Source organism: Microchirus variegatus (assembly GCF_963457635.1).
Source record: "Microchirus variegatus genome assembly, chromosome: 1".
Classification (NCBI taxonomy): domain Eukaryota; kingdom Metazoa; phylum Chordata; class Actinopteri; order Pleuronectiformes; family Soleidae; genus Microchirus; species Microchirus variegatus.
Window position 1 is genome coordinate 2,951,344 of NC_139802.1, and position 18,882 is coordinate 2,970,225.

At 40.5% G+C, this 18,882-nt stretch overlaps 2 protein-coding genes across 2 annotated transcripts; both read left to right on the forward strand.

The window, feature by feature from the left end:
• Window positions 1-409: 409 nt before the first annotated feature.
• lmtk3 (lemur tyrosine kinase 3) lies at window positions 410-9,457 on the forward strand (the record flags this gene model as incomplete). Its single annotated transcript, XM_083895122.1, has 6 exons — window positions 410-3,385; window positions 3,486-3,646; window positions 4,352-4,485; window positions 7,020-7,354; window positions 7,444-7,525; window positions 9,324-9,457. The coding sequence occupies 6 exons, from the start codon at window positions 410-412 to the stop codon at window positions 9,455-9,457; spliced, it is 3,822 nt and encodes a 1,273-aa protein (XP_083751248.1).
• Window positions 9,458-10,973: 1,516 nt separating this feature from the next.
• Window positions 10,974-18,552, forward strand: prpf31 (PRP31 pre-mRNA processing factor 31 homolog (yeast)). The gene is made up of 14 exons (XM_083889530.1): window positions 10,974-11,113; window positions 12,095-12,310; window positions 12,391-12,451; window positions 12,586-12,669; window positions 12,761-12,858; window positions 14,658-14,764; window positions 14,898-15,067; window positions 15,207-15,364; window positions 15,454-15,543; window positions 16,358-16,485; window positions 16,778-16,850; window positions 17,906-18,034; window positions 18,142-18,240; window positions 18,329-18,552. Exons 2-14 carry the CDS (start codon window positions 12,095-12,097, stop codon window positions 18,440-18,442), a joined length of 1,527 nt encoding a protein of 508 aa, XP_083745656.1. The 5' UTR covers window positions 10,974-11,113; the 3' UTR covers window positions 18,443-18,552.
• The last annotated feature ends 330 nt before the right edge of the window (window positions 18,553-18,882 follow it).

Below are 18,882 nucleotides of genomic sequence, written 5' to 3' on the forward strand. Positions count from 1 at the left end.
TTTACCAAATGAAGGAAGCACTCAAAACGATGCAGTCATTGGGAACGGTGAGATAATGAAAGACAACCTGCAGGCCGCAAGTCCTAAGAAAGGAGATCAACTATGGAGAAAGACTGAGACCGTGTCTTATGATGTAGAGAAAGAAAACAACCACACAGATAACGTCCATGCACTTGACACCATCACAGCAGCTGATTTAGATAAGTGCAAAAACAATGCTGAGAGCTTCATAGAGACGAGAAGAGAAACTGTATTCCACCACAATGACTGTGGTCAAGAAAAATACTGTTATGTTGACCAAAAGGCAGCCACTCCTGCAGCCACTCCTGCAGCCACTCCAACCACTCCAGACTGGGACCCTTCCTCCGACATCTCACTGGTCACCCCCACCGACTCAGTCCTGTCACCTATGACTTCCAGCTCAGCTGATTGTCTCACACCTAGTGACTCATGGACGGGATCAGAAAGAGGAGGAAGCAGTGGGTGGCGAGCTCTTGGAAACGAAACACCCCACCGAGACTCTGCCTATTTCTCAGACAGTGACTTTGAGGGGGATGGGATGAGCAGGAGGAGCAGCGATGGACTTACTACATCGAGGCCGAGCAGTGGACGAGGGGGTGAGCGAGGAATACTGACGGGGATTGAGGAAAAAACAGAGGAGGAGATAGAGATGGAGAAAAGCCCTTTACGAAATAGTACACGGATGTTAGATAGAAAAGGCGACGCTATAGAAACCGTAGAGTTGAGTGAGGATATAAAATATCAAGATCCGTCTGAAAATGACATCTCTCATTCACGCGGCGACAAAGATATTTTAAGCAAAGCGCTGGAGTCAACGCAGAGAGGCGGAAATAAAAAGACAACATTGCTGTGCGATGATCCCCAGGCCAACAACTGTGTTGACCTGATTGATGCAGTGTTCTCTAAATTAGACGAGGGGCTGCCACACAGTGATGGGTATCCATTAGACGTCATCTCACAGATTACAGATCACACATACCAGGACTCTGCAGGCAACAACTCCAATATACATTCCAAGAGTCTCGATGACGCAAATAGATCGATCGAGTCTGTGTCTGGCAGTCCATCAAAAGACTGTGTGTTAGGACCAAGCATCAGCGATCACACAAGTGTCAAAGATGATCTCAGTGGACTGAATTCCCTCAAATATGAAAATGACACCGAGGAAACTGTGGCAGCATCAAACGTTGTCAACGGAGAGTCCAAAATATCCAAACTGTACAGCGTTCACAACAGCAATGCCGTAATTATTGACGAAACACCATCTGCAGTCGAGTCCTTCGCAGATAAAGCGAGTGGACTTGTTGCACATCCTTGGGCTCAGGATGGCGTTGAAGAAAAGCCTGGTCTCGACCACAACGAGCTGGGCCTGAGAAACCTCTGCTGCTCGGAGGGCAGCGAGGACAGGAAGGTCACAACGGAGACGGAGAAGCAGCTGGTTGCCGCAGAGATGAGCAACGCCGTGAAGGAAAAGTCGCCAGCGAGAGGAGAAGCAGCAGCGGGTGGGTTGCTCTCTGCAAACAAAGGCAGCGAAGATTCCTGTGAGGGCCTGGAGGTAAAATCTAAAGAGCTATGGAGCGCAATGGATGAGGATGAAGGAAGCCCAGGACCTGATGTGGTTAGAGGAGAGTTTGACTGCAACCGTTTTTCACAGTCGGAGGACTTGCGCTTGTGGCCTGGTGAAAATGACCAGTGGGCTTCTCCGGAGAAGAGGTGCCAAGACATGGAGCTCAGGGCTGAGTTTTTCTCTGGCTTCAGTAATAAGGCATGGGAGGTGGGGGAAAGGCTGGTCGTGGGTCAGGAGTTTTGGGAGACCGAAGAAAACGACGAGCTCGCAGGAAGTGAGCCGCACCCCGCCGTGTCGGGCGATCGCGAGGAAACGTGGAACGACGAAACGCAAGGAGTCGCCGCCGATCTCGGCGCGAAGGAAACGACGGACCACGAAGAGAGCGATAGCCAACCAACGGTACGAGCAGCGCACATACAGCAGGAGGAAAATATTGAGAATCTAGTAGAAACTGACAGTTTTGACAAGGACACGGAAAGAGGAATCTCACACGTTGAAGTGGAAAATATAGAAATTCCAGCGCAGGAGATCTCAGACCAAAGAGACGAGCAGATTTTATCGTGCCCACACACTGTCGGGGACGGGGAACGTCGACTAGACTCAGCAGACACGGAAGAGAATCAAAATTTTAACAGATGGCCTCAGAATAACCTCTACAAGATCCAAGGGGATGAGCAGGCATCGGCTGAGCATGTTGACAAAGATACAGGCTCTGATGTAGAAAATGATTCAAGACTCACTCTGAATAAAAATGCAAATGTGTCTATTTGCATCACTGAAACTCCTCACGGACACTTTTCAGACCTGGAAAATCTTCAAACGGGCTTAGATTCGGAGACCGAAATCATGAGACCGCAGATTTCCAGCGAGCACATAGATGATGGGACAAGCATTTTGAACATAGAGGAGGGTTACAAAGATATATCTCTATCAAACCCTGTCCTCTCTCCCTGTGACCTAGACATGCAGGAGGAGATGGATCCACAAGTAGACAATTTCAGCTCAGTAGATTTCCCAAGTCCTCCGCCAAGCATAGACCTTGACGTGCAAGATGATAAATTGGAGAGTTTGGACGACTCTTTTCCCAGCCCTCCGCTTTCTGTCATAGAAACAGAGGAGTTCATCAGTCACATTAACGTGGACGACTTTATTGCTGGCATTTCCTCAGGCCGCAGCGTCGACGTCTCACAGGAACCTCCGCAAGAAACCTCCTCACCTGCTATAACTCAGAGTAAAGCCCCTCTGATCCTCCCCTCCGTGCATGTAACAATGCATGAGGACGGTAACCTTACGCCCGGCAGTGAAAGTCAGGACGAATACGACAACCTGTCACAGAAAACCTCATCTGCCACTCCGTCTTTACCCCAACCTCCTCTGAACAATCTCCCAGAGTTATTGATTTCTGAATGGAAAGACTTGGACGAGGAGCCCCTGGAGGATTTTGAAAAACTGGAACAATTGTGCTGCATATCCGGTGATGAGGGGGACACGTTGGGGGAGCTTTTCTTAGGGAACCTTGAGCTCCTCGAATCTTTAAAGAAAACATCTGATCAGAAAGGGAGCAGTGCTGCTGATGAGGATACAAACGAGGACATGTGTGGCTCCTTCGCTCGAGTGGATTTAAAGGAGGAGAGAGCGTCTGATGATTCTGATCAGGTGATGGAGTCTGCACCCATTATCCTGGATCCCCAAAACAGACATTCTCCTCAAGAGGAGAGATCACCTGGCCAAACATCTGACATCAAAGACCAGGGCTCTCTCTCCAAGATGACGGCAAGGAACGGCCTCATGATGCAGGTGAGCAGGATTTCTTTAGCTTTTTAGCGTTTTAGGTCAAAAAATGCTGCAGTAGCATTTTGAGTTTCTTTCACTTTTTTTCCCGGTTGTGTTGCTTCAGGTGTGTGAGGAGAGGCTGCAGTTCTCTCTCAGTGAAAATGTGAATACAAACGTGCTCTGGGGAGCAACCATTAAAGACACAGTGACGCTGCGGCCCTGGGGAGAACAGATCACAGAGAGCACTGAGCTGGTCACTGTCACTGAGCAGACAGAGGATGAAAGGTAAGAACGTCCTGAAAACAATAGAAATATTTCTTACATATGTGTTTCAGAGCTGGATCTTATACTGTATCTACTGTCGGTTGTTGTTTTTTATTTGAAAAATTATATTTGTGTATGCAGATAAAGGCATATTAAGGTGCATTATGTAATAAATCTAAAGCAACTGGCCGTAAAATCCTCCTAATATGTCACAGAGACTCAGGAATAATGTTCATATAACAAACTGAACTCACCAACAACAACAGTACAGACAAAATATTTGCATTAAAAAAAATATTTTGCAGACTGCAAATCACGTTTATGTTTGGAAATCATGTTTTGGCATGTGGCGCCACCTACCGCCGTCTACCAATCATTGCAGTCAGTAGAGTCTCAGCTGCCTAGCAACCATGTGTTGCCAGTTACATCAGAAAACGATAACTTAAAAGACCTTGGTATTTTGAATTTGAATGTAGTAACTGTTTTTGGCCACATTCTTACATATGGCACCTTTAAGTCTTGTTGACTGAAGCCTGGATCACTTTTATCTCACTTCTTTTAGTTTGCATGTTTTATTTCACTCATCATCTACCCACAGGTTAAAAAAATTAGTTATTTAACTTGATTTAAAACAACAACTTTGTTTGATTAATCCGTGAACATGTTTTCTTTTTTCACTTTACTCAAGTTTAAATCAATGAACAATGTCTTCTTCTTCTTTTGTAGTCAAGACGAGCAGGAAAGTGATCCCAGAGATCAGTCTCACGTCGAGTCTGACGAAGATGAAGTTCAAACGCTCACTGTGCTTGAACAACCTGAGGTTACGACACCTCAACCCCCTGCAAACCAGGCAATGAAAGGTACCTTCATGTCACTTTTTTTTTCTTTAATTGTAATTTTCCAATTATCATACAAAACAATCAAATTCTTTCTTATACAAATAACCACAGAAAGCAATCCTAATGACAAACAGAGACAAATCAAACCCAAAATCAGCATGACAAACTCGACATAAACAACAGGCAGGAAAAAACAAAACAAAAAAAAAACTCAAAAAAAATAAATAAATAATAAAGTGCACCTACGGAAGCATATTGCATTCACTTGAAAAAAAAAAAAAAAAAACTCCTGTTTTTCTCAGTAATTAATTTTCGGTTTGATTTTTTGAATAATTTTTTTTCAGTTTTTCTGACAAATATTTTTTCCCTGTTTTTCTGTCTAATTTTTTTTCTGTTTTTCAGAGTAATTTTTTTTCCGTTTTTCGTGCAAATATTTGTTTCCCCTGTTTTTCTGAGTACATTTTTTTTTTTTCAGTTTTTCGTGCAAATATTTTTTTCCCTTGTTTTTCTGAGTAATTTTTTTCAGAATTATCAAGAACTCTTGCTATGGTACGCTCAGTCGAAGGCGATTCCGGCGCCTCAGCTGCACACCGTGTGCATCCAATATTTTCAGCAGTCTCCTGATCGTCTCTTGAGTCACCACGTAGCCAGCCTGAATGCATTTCAAATGCATCATCTTGTATCCATGGAGCATGCCATATCTGTTCAACTGATCCTGGAGAAAGATTGCTATGTCAAGCAGATGGCTTTCCTTCTGAACAACCGCAAAGTCCTCAGGTGCCTGCGTTAAGTCGACAAACTAATGAGAATACCATCTAAAGACAGGACTATCGCCCAGTGTCTTAAACCCAGATCAAAGTAAAACTTGATTAAACTAAACAAGCCGTCCAGGTTGTTATAAAAAAAATGACTCCAAAAAACAGGAAAAAAAATGCTCAGAAAAACAGGGGGGGGGGGGGGGGAATTTGCACGAAAAACTGAAAAAAAATTACTCCGAAAAAACAAAAAAAAATTACTCCGAAAAACAGGGGGGGGGGGGGGGATTTGCACGAAAAACTGAAAAAAAATTACTCCGAAAAAAACAAAAAAAAATTACTCCGAAAAACAGGGGGGGAATTTTTTACACGAAAACCAGAAAAAAAATTACTCTGAAAAACAGAAAAAAAATTACTCTGAAAAACAGAAAAAAAATTACTCAGAAAAACAGAAAAAAAATTAGACAGAAAAACAGGGAAAAAATATTAGTCAGAAAAACAGAAAAAAAATATTCAAAAAATCAAACCGAAAATTAATTACTGAGAAAAACAGGATTTTTTAATTTTTTTTTCAAGTGAATGCAATACGCTTCCGTATGCACCCAATACTTTTTCTTACAGGATTATTCAAGAGTAGGTGTAATCATTCATCAATCAGGTAAATTCAGTTATTAGAGGGTCTCAGGTTTTGTGGAATCTGCTGGTGGAACCGTTGAGGGTCTGAACACCTGATCTTCTCCATCTTAAGGTTCTGCATTACGTCCCTAATCCAGTGCTGATGCAATGGAGGACATTTTTGCTAGTATTCATCATCTCTGACATCATTAAACACAAACTACATAAACAGAATTATTTTTTTTATTAATAATTGTATTATTTTGTGGTGATGTTACAATAATAAACATACAAAGAAAAAAAAAGAAAAAGTACACATTTATTCTGAATCCAAAGGAAGAAAAGAGGAAAAAATGTACTTTTAAGGTACGCACCAAGAAAACAGCAAAGGAAAAATGATTTATTTGCATATTTTATTCACTTATGATAACAATAACAACAATCAATATTATTATTATTATTATTATTATTTTAATTAGACCCTACAGTATTTCAGATACAGGCCTCTACCAAACAGTTGAGACGTCTGTTCATAATAGACCTTGTTTGCATAATTCATAAAGTACAACGTTCAGAACAAGTCACATTAAGTTCAAATTCTTGACCAATATTACTCACTAACAAACAGTTTTTGGTGGTTGTGCAACAGCAAATATGTTTTTTGACCTGTTGTGTTACTGCAGTAATGATTTTGGTCAGGGGTGCAACAACAGTGGTGCCACACCAAACAGTAGAGATGGCTCATTCAGGTTGAGTTCAGCTTGATGCATTTTTCAATGAGATATAGTGACTTAAAGGGTTAAGGTGTTCAATAATAATATTTTTGACATAGTGTGACCGTGTTCTATTGCATTTGTCTTTGTGAACCTTCAAATTAAATGCACATGTGTTTGTTTTTAATTCAAATGAACATTTACTTCACAACCTTCTTCTTCCTCTTATTTGAGTAAGTATAGGGAATGACACTTTCTTTCAATTCCAGAGAATTCACGTCACACTACATTTCAGTACAGTAACTACATGATATATAATAGTTTAATAATATTATGATATTACTGTCTCATTCTATGGCAGTCACCAAGTAATAGCTACCTCCCTTTATTAAAAAATGAACAAAATGACTGTGTTGTGACTGTACTGTAATGTCAAAGTGTTACCCTTTTTTCCCTTGTCTCTTTTCCACAGCTAAACTCGCCCGTCTGTCTCTCACCCTCCCTCCTCTGGCTCTGAATCTCCCCCTCACCCCGACCGGTAAAGGGGGATTCGGCGACGGCACGATCGGAAACCGCATCGGAAGGCGGAGGGGCCTGTCGCTGGGGAGCGACCCTGACGACGAGGAGGAGGACGAGCAGGAGGACGAAGGCTCCCGGAGGGTGATCGTCGTCACGGAAACGGACGTGGACAAACGCGTCGGGCTGAGGAGTCTGCTGAAGTCACCCAAGGAGCCGATGGACAGAGAAAAGGACAGAGGACGGAACGTGTCCTTCTTCGACGATGTCACTGTCTATCTCTTTGATCAGGTATTTCTCATACACATTCACAACCACCATTAACAGATCGTATTAGATTTATATTGACGCATATACCTGACTGTTGTGTTTTCCGACAGGAAACTCCGACAAACGAGTTGGGCAATTCAGCACCGACCAGTCCAGCTTCAGTGTCTGTCAAAAGCACCAAGTTTCTACATGGTAAGCTCCACATCATCCCATGGGTTAGGATGAGCAGCAGAGAATGAGCTGACATTTTAGCCCTGCTTAAATCTGTGGGACAGTCCATTATGAAATAAACCATAGACTGAATGCCTCCCACTTTATTAATAATAATAATAATAATGATAATAATAATAATAATAATAATAATAATAATAATAATAATAATGCATTATATTTGAAGGCGCCTTTCATGACACTCAAGGTCGCCCACTTTGTTTATCAGGCTCTTAATAAAAATGAAGAGAACAAAATTCAGTATATTTGTTCTACACAGGCTCTAAATTAACAAACACTTTAAGAAACCAGAGACATCAAGAATAAAATGAACATATAACAAACTGAACTCACCAACAACAACAGTACAGACAAAATATTTGCATTAAAAAAAATATTTTGCAGACTGCAAATCATGTTTATGTATTGAAATCATGTTTTGGCATGTGGCGCCACCTACCGCCGTCTACCAATCACTGCAGTCAGTAGAGCCTCAGCTGCCGAGCAACCACGGGTTGCCAGTTACGTCGGAAAACGAAACCTAAAAGACCTCGGTGTTTTGAATTTGAATGTAGTAACCGTTTTTGGCCACATTCTTACATATGGCACCTTTAACTTTACACTTATTTTGGTTCAGAACGGTTAGTGATGGGACAATATACGATTTTATCGGTCGTTGCAATAAAAAGCACTTATAATCAGTTAATTGTAGCAAATTTCTTTTATCGTGATAATTGTGAATGAAAAAAAACATTAATATTGATTTTTTTCCTGCCACTATTAGGGCTGCAACTACTCTCAAAAGTATGATGTTCTCATGTTCTCTCGTCCTGTTTTTTCCTGAAACCTAAACAAAATTTCAAAAAAATGTTCCTGTTATCTTTATAAGCCTTTCTTATCTATAGTTATTTTAGGTTTTCCTTTATATAATGTGCTAATAAACTATAAACTATTTGTTGTATTTTAATGATTTAATTGTTATATGCATCAGAAAATAATGCATCAGGAAGCTTGTTTTAATTATTAAAGAAACCAACGACTAAAACTCATTTTATTTTCAAAATAGTGGACGATTCATTGAATAATCATTGCAGCCCTGGCCACAGTGGGGAGCTGCATCCTCCATCCTTTCTTCATGCTTTATTATGATCTTCTTAAATGAAATATGGATCCTAACTGTGATGTTTGCAGACAGAAGGCTGCTCCAATTTAATGTAAAAAAAAAAAGATATTAAAACACTTTTTGTCCTGATAACAAACTTTAAACAAATTGATCTGGAAAACTGTGGGAAGAAATCTGGTACAATAAGAATCTGTAATATCGTAGTAGTGGTTAATGTAAGGGTCCAAAGATAAGATAAGATAAATTTATATTAGTCCCACAAAGGTGAAATTTATTTCTACAGAAGACAAAACCTGTAAGCATGCATTTTAAACACCATAAAATACTTAATTGAACATGATAGACAACAAACTTGTTGTAGACCTGAGGTCATTTAACAGTTTCCTCCAGCCACACAAATCTCTAATCTTTAGTCCCCACATACTCATTTAGTATAACATTTGTGAAATAATTACATTATTCATTATTCAACAGTCATGAGCAAGTGTCTTGTTCATGGGTTTGCTGACCCTTGGGCCGGAATAAGTCTGAGAATAAGTGAGAATAAGTCTGTTCTCAGTAGACTGATTAAAAATAAACCTCTACAGTTCTTTTGTTGAAGCTTTTAACTTCAGGAAGGATTCTTTGTTGTTGTGTTTTTCTTCTTCTTTCCTCTAGGGCCGAACAGCAAAAGCAAAGAAGCAAAAAGGAAAGAGGATTTATCATTAAAACCAAGGTCACATGTGGGGGCCAAAGCAGTGACATCATCGCGCTTCACTGTCAGCAAGGCTGATGACCCACACTTGGTGTGATGTTGCGTGTCGTCGTCGTCGTCGCCGTCGTCGTGGGAACCTTAAGAGCCGAACCTTTGTGGACTGGCCACTGAATTAACCCCAACAACCAGCCATTCACCCAGAGGCTATTTTTTTATTGAATAGGCACCTGAAAGAATGAGACTCCCAGTCTAACGGCTGGACACATTCCAGATTTTACCAGCAACAGGATTTTGTAAGACAAGGACTGTCGTGCTCCTGCCTGCCATTGTTTACAGAGTTTATTCATAGCCGTCGGCTACAAGAATTCTTTGGAAAAGGCAGCATGTGTTAGGAGAAGAGCAGCCTGGAGCTTTGTAAAATCTGAAACCGATTTGACAGCTATGCAGTGGGAGTCTTGCTGTGTACCAGCTTACCTTCTCTTTTTTCTGCTTCATTCTGTTGTATAATTCCCCAGATGTGCGGGGAGTGCACTTTCTTTAGTCCTTCATCTGTCTATGTAAACGCAGGGACTCTCAGTCCTCTCCTTATTAAAGATGTTGTTCATTGCAGTCAGTCAGTCAGTCAGTCAGTCAGTCAGTCAGTCGTTGGCAAAAGTTTGGAACATAAATTGGTTGACTCCTCTATTTGAGAATACGCATTTACATTTGTACAAACATCATAATACAAGTGTATACAGTATACTTTTAGAACTGTTTACTTTTAGATGTATTCTTAGACTGCACGGAAAATCAAACAAGCTATCTTTCTTAACACTTTTAGTTCCGAAAAAGGTTTGTCTTATATTAATTATACAGTATTTATTTTTAATTTATTTATATAAAGCCAGTTTCAATGCAATATTTTATTTATTTTTTACTATTTATTTACTTATTTATTTATTTCTTTGCTTTTGTGCAATTAACTCATCATTTTAATCTAACTATAATTTGTTTGGGACAGAATGCATCTAGATCATATCTTCTCTAAGGCCGTCATAACATATAAATCAAAAATATTTTCCCAAACGTATTCATTTCTAAAAAAAAAAAAAAAAGTATTTTGTATAATTTGACTTGTTAATATATGCTCATCTGTATGGAACTATGTCCTGTAATGTTTGATTCTTTTCCGATGTCTGAATTTCTAGCTGTCTCGTCATTCTTTTATCTTGTTTGAAGACAGTTAATGTAGCTTAGCATGAAAAGTCGCAGCATTTCATCAGTAAATAACTCATTTCTTTGTGGATCTGTTCATTTCTGCCATTTTCTACTAATAAGAGTCCATCATGCAGTTGAGGTCCAACTAGTCCATTTGTTTAGTCAGTTTAAATGTTGGTTTAAAACCTGTATTGTTTAAAGGATGGTTTTCAGGGGGTGATGTACAAAAAGGGGGAAATAAAAACTACAAAATTTGAAACTCTTATAGAACTGTTTCATGACAATTAACCACACTGTTTTGTTATTTGTCCTTTTAACCTTTAAAGCCCTTTTTGCGTTTTGCAGCGTATTGACTCAATTTCCCAGAAAGCAACGCGTCGGTGCTTACGTATTTAATATGCGACAAACCACACGACGGCACAACAGTAAGAACGCCACAACTGTCTGGAGAAACTCCGCTTAAGACGTCGTTTTACCTTTTTACAGGAAAACGCGAAACTTCTACAAGACATTTTTGTCTTTTTTTCTTTATTGGACTGGGTTTTATAACTGCGAGGTAAGTGAACGATACTCAGAATAGCCTTTTTAAACGTTTAGCATACGTTTGCTAACTGGCTAACACGAGCCATAATAACGATTCTTGTATTCGACTCCGGCTGTGTTTGAATTATCTGTGTCATTATCCCGGGTTTACATGCACTGAAGTCGTGTCGAATGATGAAATAACTCGGTGTCACTGGTTGTAAATAACTAGCTAACCAGCTAACACTCCCGTTGTTCGTAGAAGATATGTTTGGCCGTTCAACGTGTATTCAATTCAGTTTAATAACGCAGAATCACAACATACACAATTTCAAGGCACTGTACATAGTTGGCAGAGTCATTTACGATCTTACAGAGAGAAGAGAAACCCAACATTTCACATAATGGGCCTAACTAGGCATCAGTGGAGAAAAATAACCTAATTTTAACAGGGAGAAATCTCTGGCAGAACCAGACTCAAAGATGTGCAGCATCTGCCTCGACTGGTTTGGGTGAAAGGAAAAATGGGGGACAGGGGGAGGTTGGGGGACAGAAAGGGCGAGACTAGGTAGAGACCAGGGCCAGATATGCTGTATCACCGTCACGTTGTATGATATTTGCCAATGCAAGGATGATAACTTAAAGAGATGAATTGTTCCCAGCACGTATGTATTCCATTTTTATTTGCGTTGAACATTTAACTATCAAAAATAGAAGTATTAAATGTCAGATGCCTTTGCACTTAGGTAGCTGGGTTGTATTTCAATTTCAATTAGAAAACAACTAAAATGTTCATCCCTGCTTCAGGCTAATAAATATAATTAACCGTCATACCAGACAGACACGAGCAGAAATGTAAGACTCAAAGACTTTTATAATGTTGGGACTTTATGACATTATAGATAAAGATTAATACTCTGTGGGAATTCACCTGGATTGCTGGATTTTAGTAACTGCTCTGAGCCGGTTTTGGTTTGGACATAATGCTCTGACACTTCTTTTCTGCCGACTGCAGATGTCTCTGGCGGATGAGCTGCTGGCTGACCTGGAGGAGGCTGGAGATGAGGGGGAGGATGGGCTGTATCCAGAGGAAGAGGAGGGGGAGAGTGATGGAGAGATAACCCAGGGAAGGACCGCGGGAGGCCTGGAAGACATACCAGAGGAGATGGAGGTGGACTACAGCAAAGCTGAGAGTGTTGCATCCATCGCCAAGCTTCGCAATGGCAAACAGGTGAGTTGCCTCGTGCGAGTGCTCTACACAGATTATTTGTCAGGTTTGGTCGTCCCCGTTTAACCTTGCTGTGTTTTCAGTTTACAGAGATCATGGACAAAATTTCAGCATACAGCGGAAAGCAACGCAAAAATTCAGAGGGTGAGTGTAACCCGATTTCTGTTTTTGTCTGTCAACAATATACATGTAATACACACTGTTTGTGTAATGTTTTACAAATTCCTCACATTGATTCATGTTAAATTTAATGTTGTATGAATTTGTGTTTCCTTTAGTCTCTGGTCCAGTTGAGTCTGACCCCGAATACAGACTGATTATCGTGGCTAATAACCTCACAGTAGAAATCGACAATGAGCTCAGTGAGTTCTCCGTTGCCCCTTAGTAAAACTAAGTTATGTTTTTGTTCTATTCTGTATAATCCCACTTGTGTTTTGTCTTCTGTGTTTTCAGACATCATTCACAAGTTTACCAGGGATAAATATTCTAAGAGGTTCCCAGAGCTTGAGTCGCTGGTGCCAGACTCTTTAGATTACATACGTACAGTCAAGGTAAGAAACGCTTTAGAATTTAGTGACAGTGATGACTGAAGAGTTGTTTTTGAAAGATTACACTGATTGATCCAGTGGAGATGGTGCTAAAGTTTTAGTATTTTAAAGTAACCCAAAAAGTTTCATTTGGGCTTGAATCCCTGCAGACTTTCAGGACTTATTACAAGTGCAAAATATTTGTCATAGATCTTAGTCCACTACCGTCAGGCATAATACTATGCAAGTAAATTAGGGCTGTCAAAATTAACGCGTTAACGCAGCATGATTAATTTGTGGCATTAATGCGTTATTTTTTAAAAACACATTAACGCACTTTTTCACGTTCGTTGCGATACGGGTAGACGTGCAGTTTATGAACAGGCAAGGCAGGCAACTGCTTGGGGCCCCGAGCCGATAGGGGGCACCCGACACTTGGAGCCTGAGGGCTGTTGCCTAAATGCATCGGTGAGCAGCCGCATCCCCGTCCCCCCTTAAACAACAACGGTTGATTTGCAATGACATCTCAGTAGGAAACCTCCCTAAAGGGGCCCCACGTTACTTTACGTTATTAGGAGTTATCAATCAGGTAGTTAGAAGAGGAAGAAAAAAAGAAAGAAAGAAAGACACACAGTTGTAAGTGGCGCTACTGGCGCAGATAATGATATAATCATAACATTAACAGTAAATGACTGCTGTTACTGAACAGTTACTTTGTCTAACTAACGGGGACACAGACTTGAACAGCAGCTAACATTAGCGTCAGTATGCTAGCTGACGCTAACGCTAACTAGTAGAAGCAGTGCTTCAAAGTTGCTGATGAGGAATTTCCTACTGTGGGTTTAGTAAGAAAACTATTTAACTTCTATACTTTATATTTTGTCTATAATGTGTGTGTTTATTTTTTACTAAGTTTGTATAGGTTTTTTTAAAAGGTTATTTACAGTATTTTATTGTTCTTTACATTTATATTTTCACATACTTTATTTATCTCTCCGTTCCTACAACAATATAAAGAGAAAATTTGAATATTTCTGGCATATTTATGAATGGTAATTAATCGTGATTAATCCACAGCTACCCTGTGATTAATCTGATTAAAATTTTTTATCTTTTGACAGCCCTAAAGTAAACAAATTTCTCTTGCATCTCTCTTCTCTCATCTCCGGATGAATTCACACACAATGCTGATTAAGCCTTCATACTCTGTGTGACTCTCTCTCTCTCTCAGTGTAGCAGATTGTTTTTATGTCTGTGGCGACACATTGTATGTCATTACTGACAAACGTAGTAGGTAAGGGGGAAGAAGTAGAGTGAGCAAAGCAAGACCGCTTCATACAGTCACACTAAACCTAAAAACACCCAAGAAATGGTTCAGGAGTGGATTATACTGCTTATAATGACGCTGGGTGTTCAGTCGGACATCACTATTTTTAATCATAAACATGATTCATTTTGGCTTCTCTGCCATCAGCAATCAAGTGCTCCCAGAGCCACTGCCTGATTGTATGTTTGAATGTGCCAATCATGGCTGCTGCTTTTCCCCTCACCACACAGCTCCAAATTTCCTGGATAAAGTCTGGTCAAGTCAAGCTACATAAAAAAAACAACGATTTTACTGTAGAAACATCAGAAGACGTTAATTCGTTGTTTCTCTCTGAGAGTGTGAAGGGGTTTTCTAGTGTTAAAGGCAACAACTGCTACACCACAAAAATGTAATACATGTGCATTTTATCTTTATTTGTGCTTCATTTAAAGAAGAGGGGGTTTATAGTTTTGAGCTTTGAACATCATGTTTTCTTGATTTTGTTTCTCACATTAAGGAATTGGGGAACAATCTTGAGAAATGCAAGACCAACGAAACACTGCAGCAGATCCTCACCAATGCAACCATTATGGTCGTCAGTGTCACAGCCTCGACCACACAGGGGTGAGTCTCCGTTTAATTCCACATTATTCTGTTGACTTTCTTTATGCTCCACAGTCCAACATCCTCACAGTCAGGGCCACAGGAGACGGTTGCTGCTCGTTTACTTGCTTATTTTATTTTTTCGTCTTCGTAGGACACAGCTTAGTGAGGAAGAACTGAAGCAGCTGGAGGAAGCGTGTGATATGGCCCTGGAGCTGAACCAGTCTAAACACAGGATATACGAATATGTTGAGTCCAGAATGTCCTTCATTGCCCCCAATCTGTCCATCATTGTCGGAGCATCAACAGCTGCAAAGATCATGGGTGAGAGATGCAAAATGATTCACTTTGAGTGCAGGATTACACACCAAGGTTAAATACTTTCGATGGTCTACGTGATAAAGAGTTATTGTTGGCATTATTATCACATTGATCTAATTTGTGTACTCTCTTCGCTCCTCAGGCATAGCTGGTGGCCTCACTAATCTCTCAAAGATGCCGGCCTGTAATTTGATGCTGCTGGGAGCTCAGAGGAGAACACTGTCCGGCTTCAGCAGCACGTCGCTGCTTCCCCACACTGGCTACATCTACCACTGTGATGTTGTACAGTCCCTACCACCTGTGAGTCAAAAAAACATAAACAAAACGTTTACTACTGCACTACAGAGTTTGCTGTTATCTAACAGCTTTCTCGTTATTTTCGTCCTCAGGACCTCAGGAGGAAGGCGGCTCGTCTGGTGTCTGCAAAGTGCACTCTGGCTTCCCGAGTGGACAGTTTCCATGAGAGTTCAGATGGAAGGGTGACTGCCTAGAAACAGCTCATACTCATTAATGCTAAATATGTACTAATACTAAAGCCCAATTTATACTCCTGCGTAAAGTGCTCCGCGTAGGTTACGCAGAGACTCTGCGTCGACGCAGAACCTGTCGAAGAGCCTCTGCGTCGTCTCCGGGTGCACGGAATATTTTTTAAGTGTCCGTCACTCCGTCAAGGGACAACGGAGACGGCAAGAGCTGCAATTGGTCCTCAGGACAGGCCGAGCTAAGCTGCTCTGTGCCGGCTCACAGTGAGCAGCGAGCGTCCACAGAGGGCGGAGCTGAACACCGCCGACTTCGTCGCTGCCGAACTATAAATACGTCATATCTTAACACACACAGCACATGTTTAGACTCTAAATGGCCAATTTCTCGCCTCAAATTATCTTAACACTGCGTTCCGGGACACAGAAAAGTGACAAACGGCCACTGTTTCAACAACAGTCTTTCTCCCTCGGACACCATTGCTCACTGTAGCCAAAAGCACAACAACCTTGCGCAGCGACCCCTACTGATCGGGCGGGAAATTGCAGCGCCTATCCGTCACCACGACGCAGAAGTATAAAGGCTCGAGTGGTCTACGTGGTGACGGATAACGCATTACGCAGTCGGAGAAGTATAATGTGGCCTTAAGTAAAGACTTCAGGAGACATGTGGACTAACTCGAAATGAAATAATGAAATCCAATAAAAGCTACTGCCTTTATATTTCTATGTCATAAAAAAACTGAGTTGGTTTTGCAGCAACATTTGCAAAAGATCTGACTCGCAGCATAAACCTGTCCTTTTGTTTCCTCAGGTTGGCTACGATCTTAAAGAAGAGATCGAGAGGAAGTTTGATAAATGGCAGGAACCTCCACCAGTGAAGCAGGTCAAACCTCTGCCAGCCCCACTGGATGGACAGAGGAAGAAGAGAGGAGGAAGAAGGTACACGTCGTCTACTTAAACTCACTTGTTGACAAGTTGACCATTAGAGAAACGGTCCGTGTGGGTTAGGATTAGGGTTATTCATTACAGTAGTTGTTAATTGATGGAGTCATTTCATTTTACATCTAAAGAACTAGTTATAAATAAACTGAAACCAAATATTGTGCAGCAGCTTCACACGCGCGTTCGAGGACAACAGGAAGCTTGCATAACTGAAGATGTCCAATTTTAGAATAGCTCCATCAAATGTGTAAAAATATACAAAGCTCTGCTCTTATCTTTTCCTCTGCAGGTACAGAAAGATGAAGGAGCGTCTCGGACTCACTGAGATCAGGAAACATGCCAACAGAATGACCTTTGCAGAGGTCAGTGGATGTTTTTTACCTTCACATATTTTAAATATTATGGTCTTGTGTTGTTATTTTCCTCTAAAGATAACATTTTAGTGCTATAACGTATCCCATGCTCGGAAAAATCTGCTATAACTCCTGGGGCAAAGCCTCTATCAAACCCTCTTTGTGTAAGGAAGGAAATGTTTGGTAACTATGAGTTAGCCAGTGTGTCGTCTTTTGTTTTTTCATTTTATTGTGTGTATTTGTCATTAATGGGTCATGACTACTCGCTGCTTCTTGGTGTCAGCGATCTAGGTCTTTTTTTCTGTTAGTTTTTACCAAGTAACCACACACACACGTCAGTGTCTTGTTTTGCTGCCTGAGCTGATGTTTCATTTGCATCACTGTGTGCAGGTTAGAGCTGCAACTAACGATTATTTTCGCAATCGATTAATCCATTGATTATTTTCACGATTCATCGATGAATCGGTTGGTCATAAAATGTTAAAAAAAAAAACTGATTAGTGTTTGTCAAACCTGGAAATGATGTTCTTTAATGTCTTATTTTGTCCACAAACCGAAATGATTGTTTTAATGATTTCTTCGTTATGTGGAGCAAAGAAACTAAGAAAATATTCACATTTAAGAAGCTAGAAAAATCAGACATCTTGTTTTAATCATGAAAAAAGCTTCAAACCGATTATCGATTATCAAAATAGTTGGCGATTCATTTAGTAATCGATTCATCGGTTAATCGTTTCAGCTCTAGTCTCGTCTAGCAGGTCCATAGCCTGCTCCACGTCTTCCAGATGTTAATATACAGTATAGTCTGTTTCCAAGCTGAAGTTCACGCTTCATAAATAAAAAAGCCATTCATCTTTATTGGTTTAGTACCTCACTCTAAGCAACACCTCACTGATCACATTAGATTTCCTTCCTTTTCCATAACAATAATACCCAGGCACTTGAGCACGACAACCTTTTTATTTTACTGATTTATGATAGAAGAATCTTGTTGAACTAGTGACGATGCACTGGATGACTATAGGCAGGTAAATTCTGGGCTTATTTCTGCCATGCTGTCGCAGATTGAAGATGATGCGTATCAAGAGGATCTGGGCTTCAGTCTGGGTCAGTTGGGGAAGAGCGGCAGCGGCCGCGTCAGACAGGCTCAGGTCAACGAGGCCACCAAGGCCAGAATCTCCAAATCCCTCCAGGTAAGATTTACTCAGTTACTCAGATTTATTCAGTTTGAAAACCAACAAAGTCACCTTGTGTACTTTCCTTGATTTTCTAATGTTTGTGGTGTTGTTTTTTTTAACAGAGGACTTTGCAAAAGCAGAGCATGACCTATGGAGGAAAGTCCACAGTCAGAGATCGTTCCTCTGGAATCAGCTCCAGTGTAGCATTCACTCCTCTACAGGTAAATAAAAGTTCCCCTTTTCTTTTATCTAACATCCGCTGAATAGTGTGCAGGTTCATATTAGCTAAGACTGTGCTGTTGTTCTCAGGGTCTGGAGATTGTGAACCCTCAGGCTGCAGAGAAGAAGGTGGCTGAAGCCAACCAGAAATATTTCTCTAATATGGCAGAGTTCCTGAAAGTCAAGAAGGAATCGAAGATGTAAAAAAAAAAACCTTTCATGCACAAGCACCGTAGCCGTCAATACGTTTTGTTTTGGCATCGTGAGTTGTCCCTTTTTAGTTTTACCCTTTTTTGATTTGTCTGTTTTTAATAAAATGCAGCTACACACAGATAAAGTGTGTCAGAGTTTTCTTAGGAATACATACAACTCCTTTTTTAAATTTTGAGTAAAAGCTAATATTGTCAAAAATTAAAAAAATAGGCAAATCCATATTCCTTGTAGGAATGACAGGACTTTACACCACACACTGTCTTATACTTTCTTAAAAGGATTTATTGAAATAGTACAATCCTGTTGGAACCCCATTTTATGACATCTTCCATGCAGAACTGTGATGAGAAAAATTGTAAATACGTCTTGAAATTCACATTTTAGTAATTTCTCAACTGACCTTCCCTTTCTGAAAACCTTTAAAACCCCCA

What these genes read in the sequence shown, in the direction of transcription:
- prpf31 (XM_083889530.1), top strand. Translation starts at nt 12,095, where the DNA reads ATGTCTCTGGCGGATGAGCTGCTGGCTGACCTGGAGGAGGCTGGAGAT. An exon ending in AGCTTCGCAATGGCAAACAG is followed by an intron (nt 12,311 to 12,390) that starts GTGAGTTGCCTC and finishes CTGTGTTTTCAG; the next exon opens with TTTACAGAGATCATGGACAA. An exon ending in ACAGAATGACCTTTGCAGAG is followed by an intron (nt 16,851 to 17,905) that starts GTCAGTGGATGT and finishes ATGCTGTCGCAG; the next exon opens with ATTGAAGATGATGCGTATCA.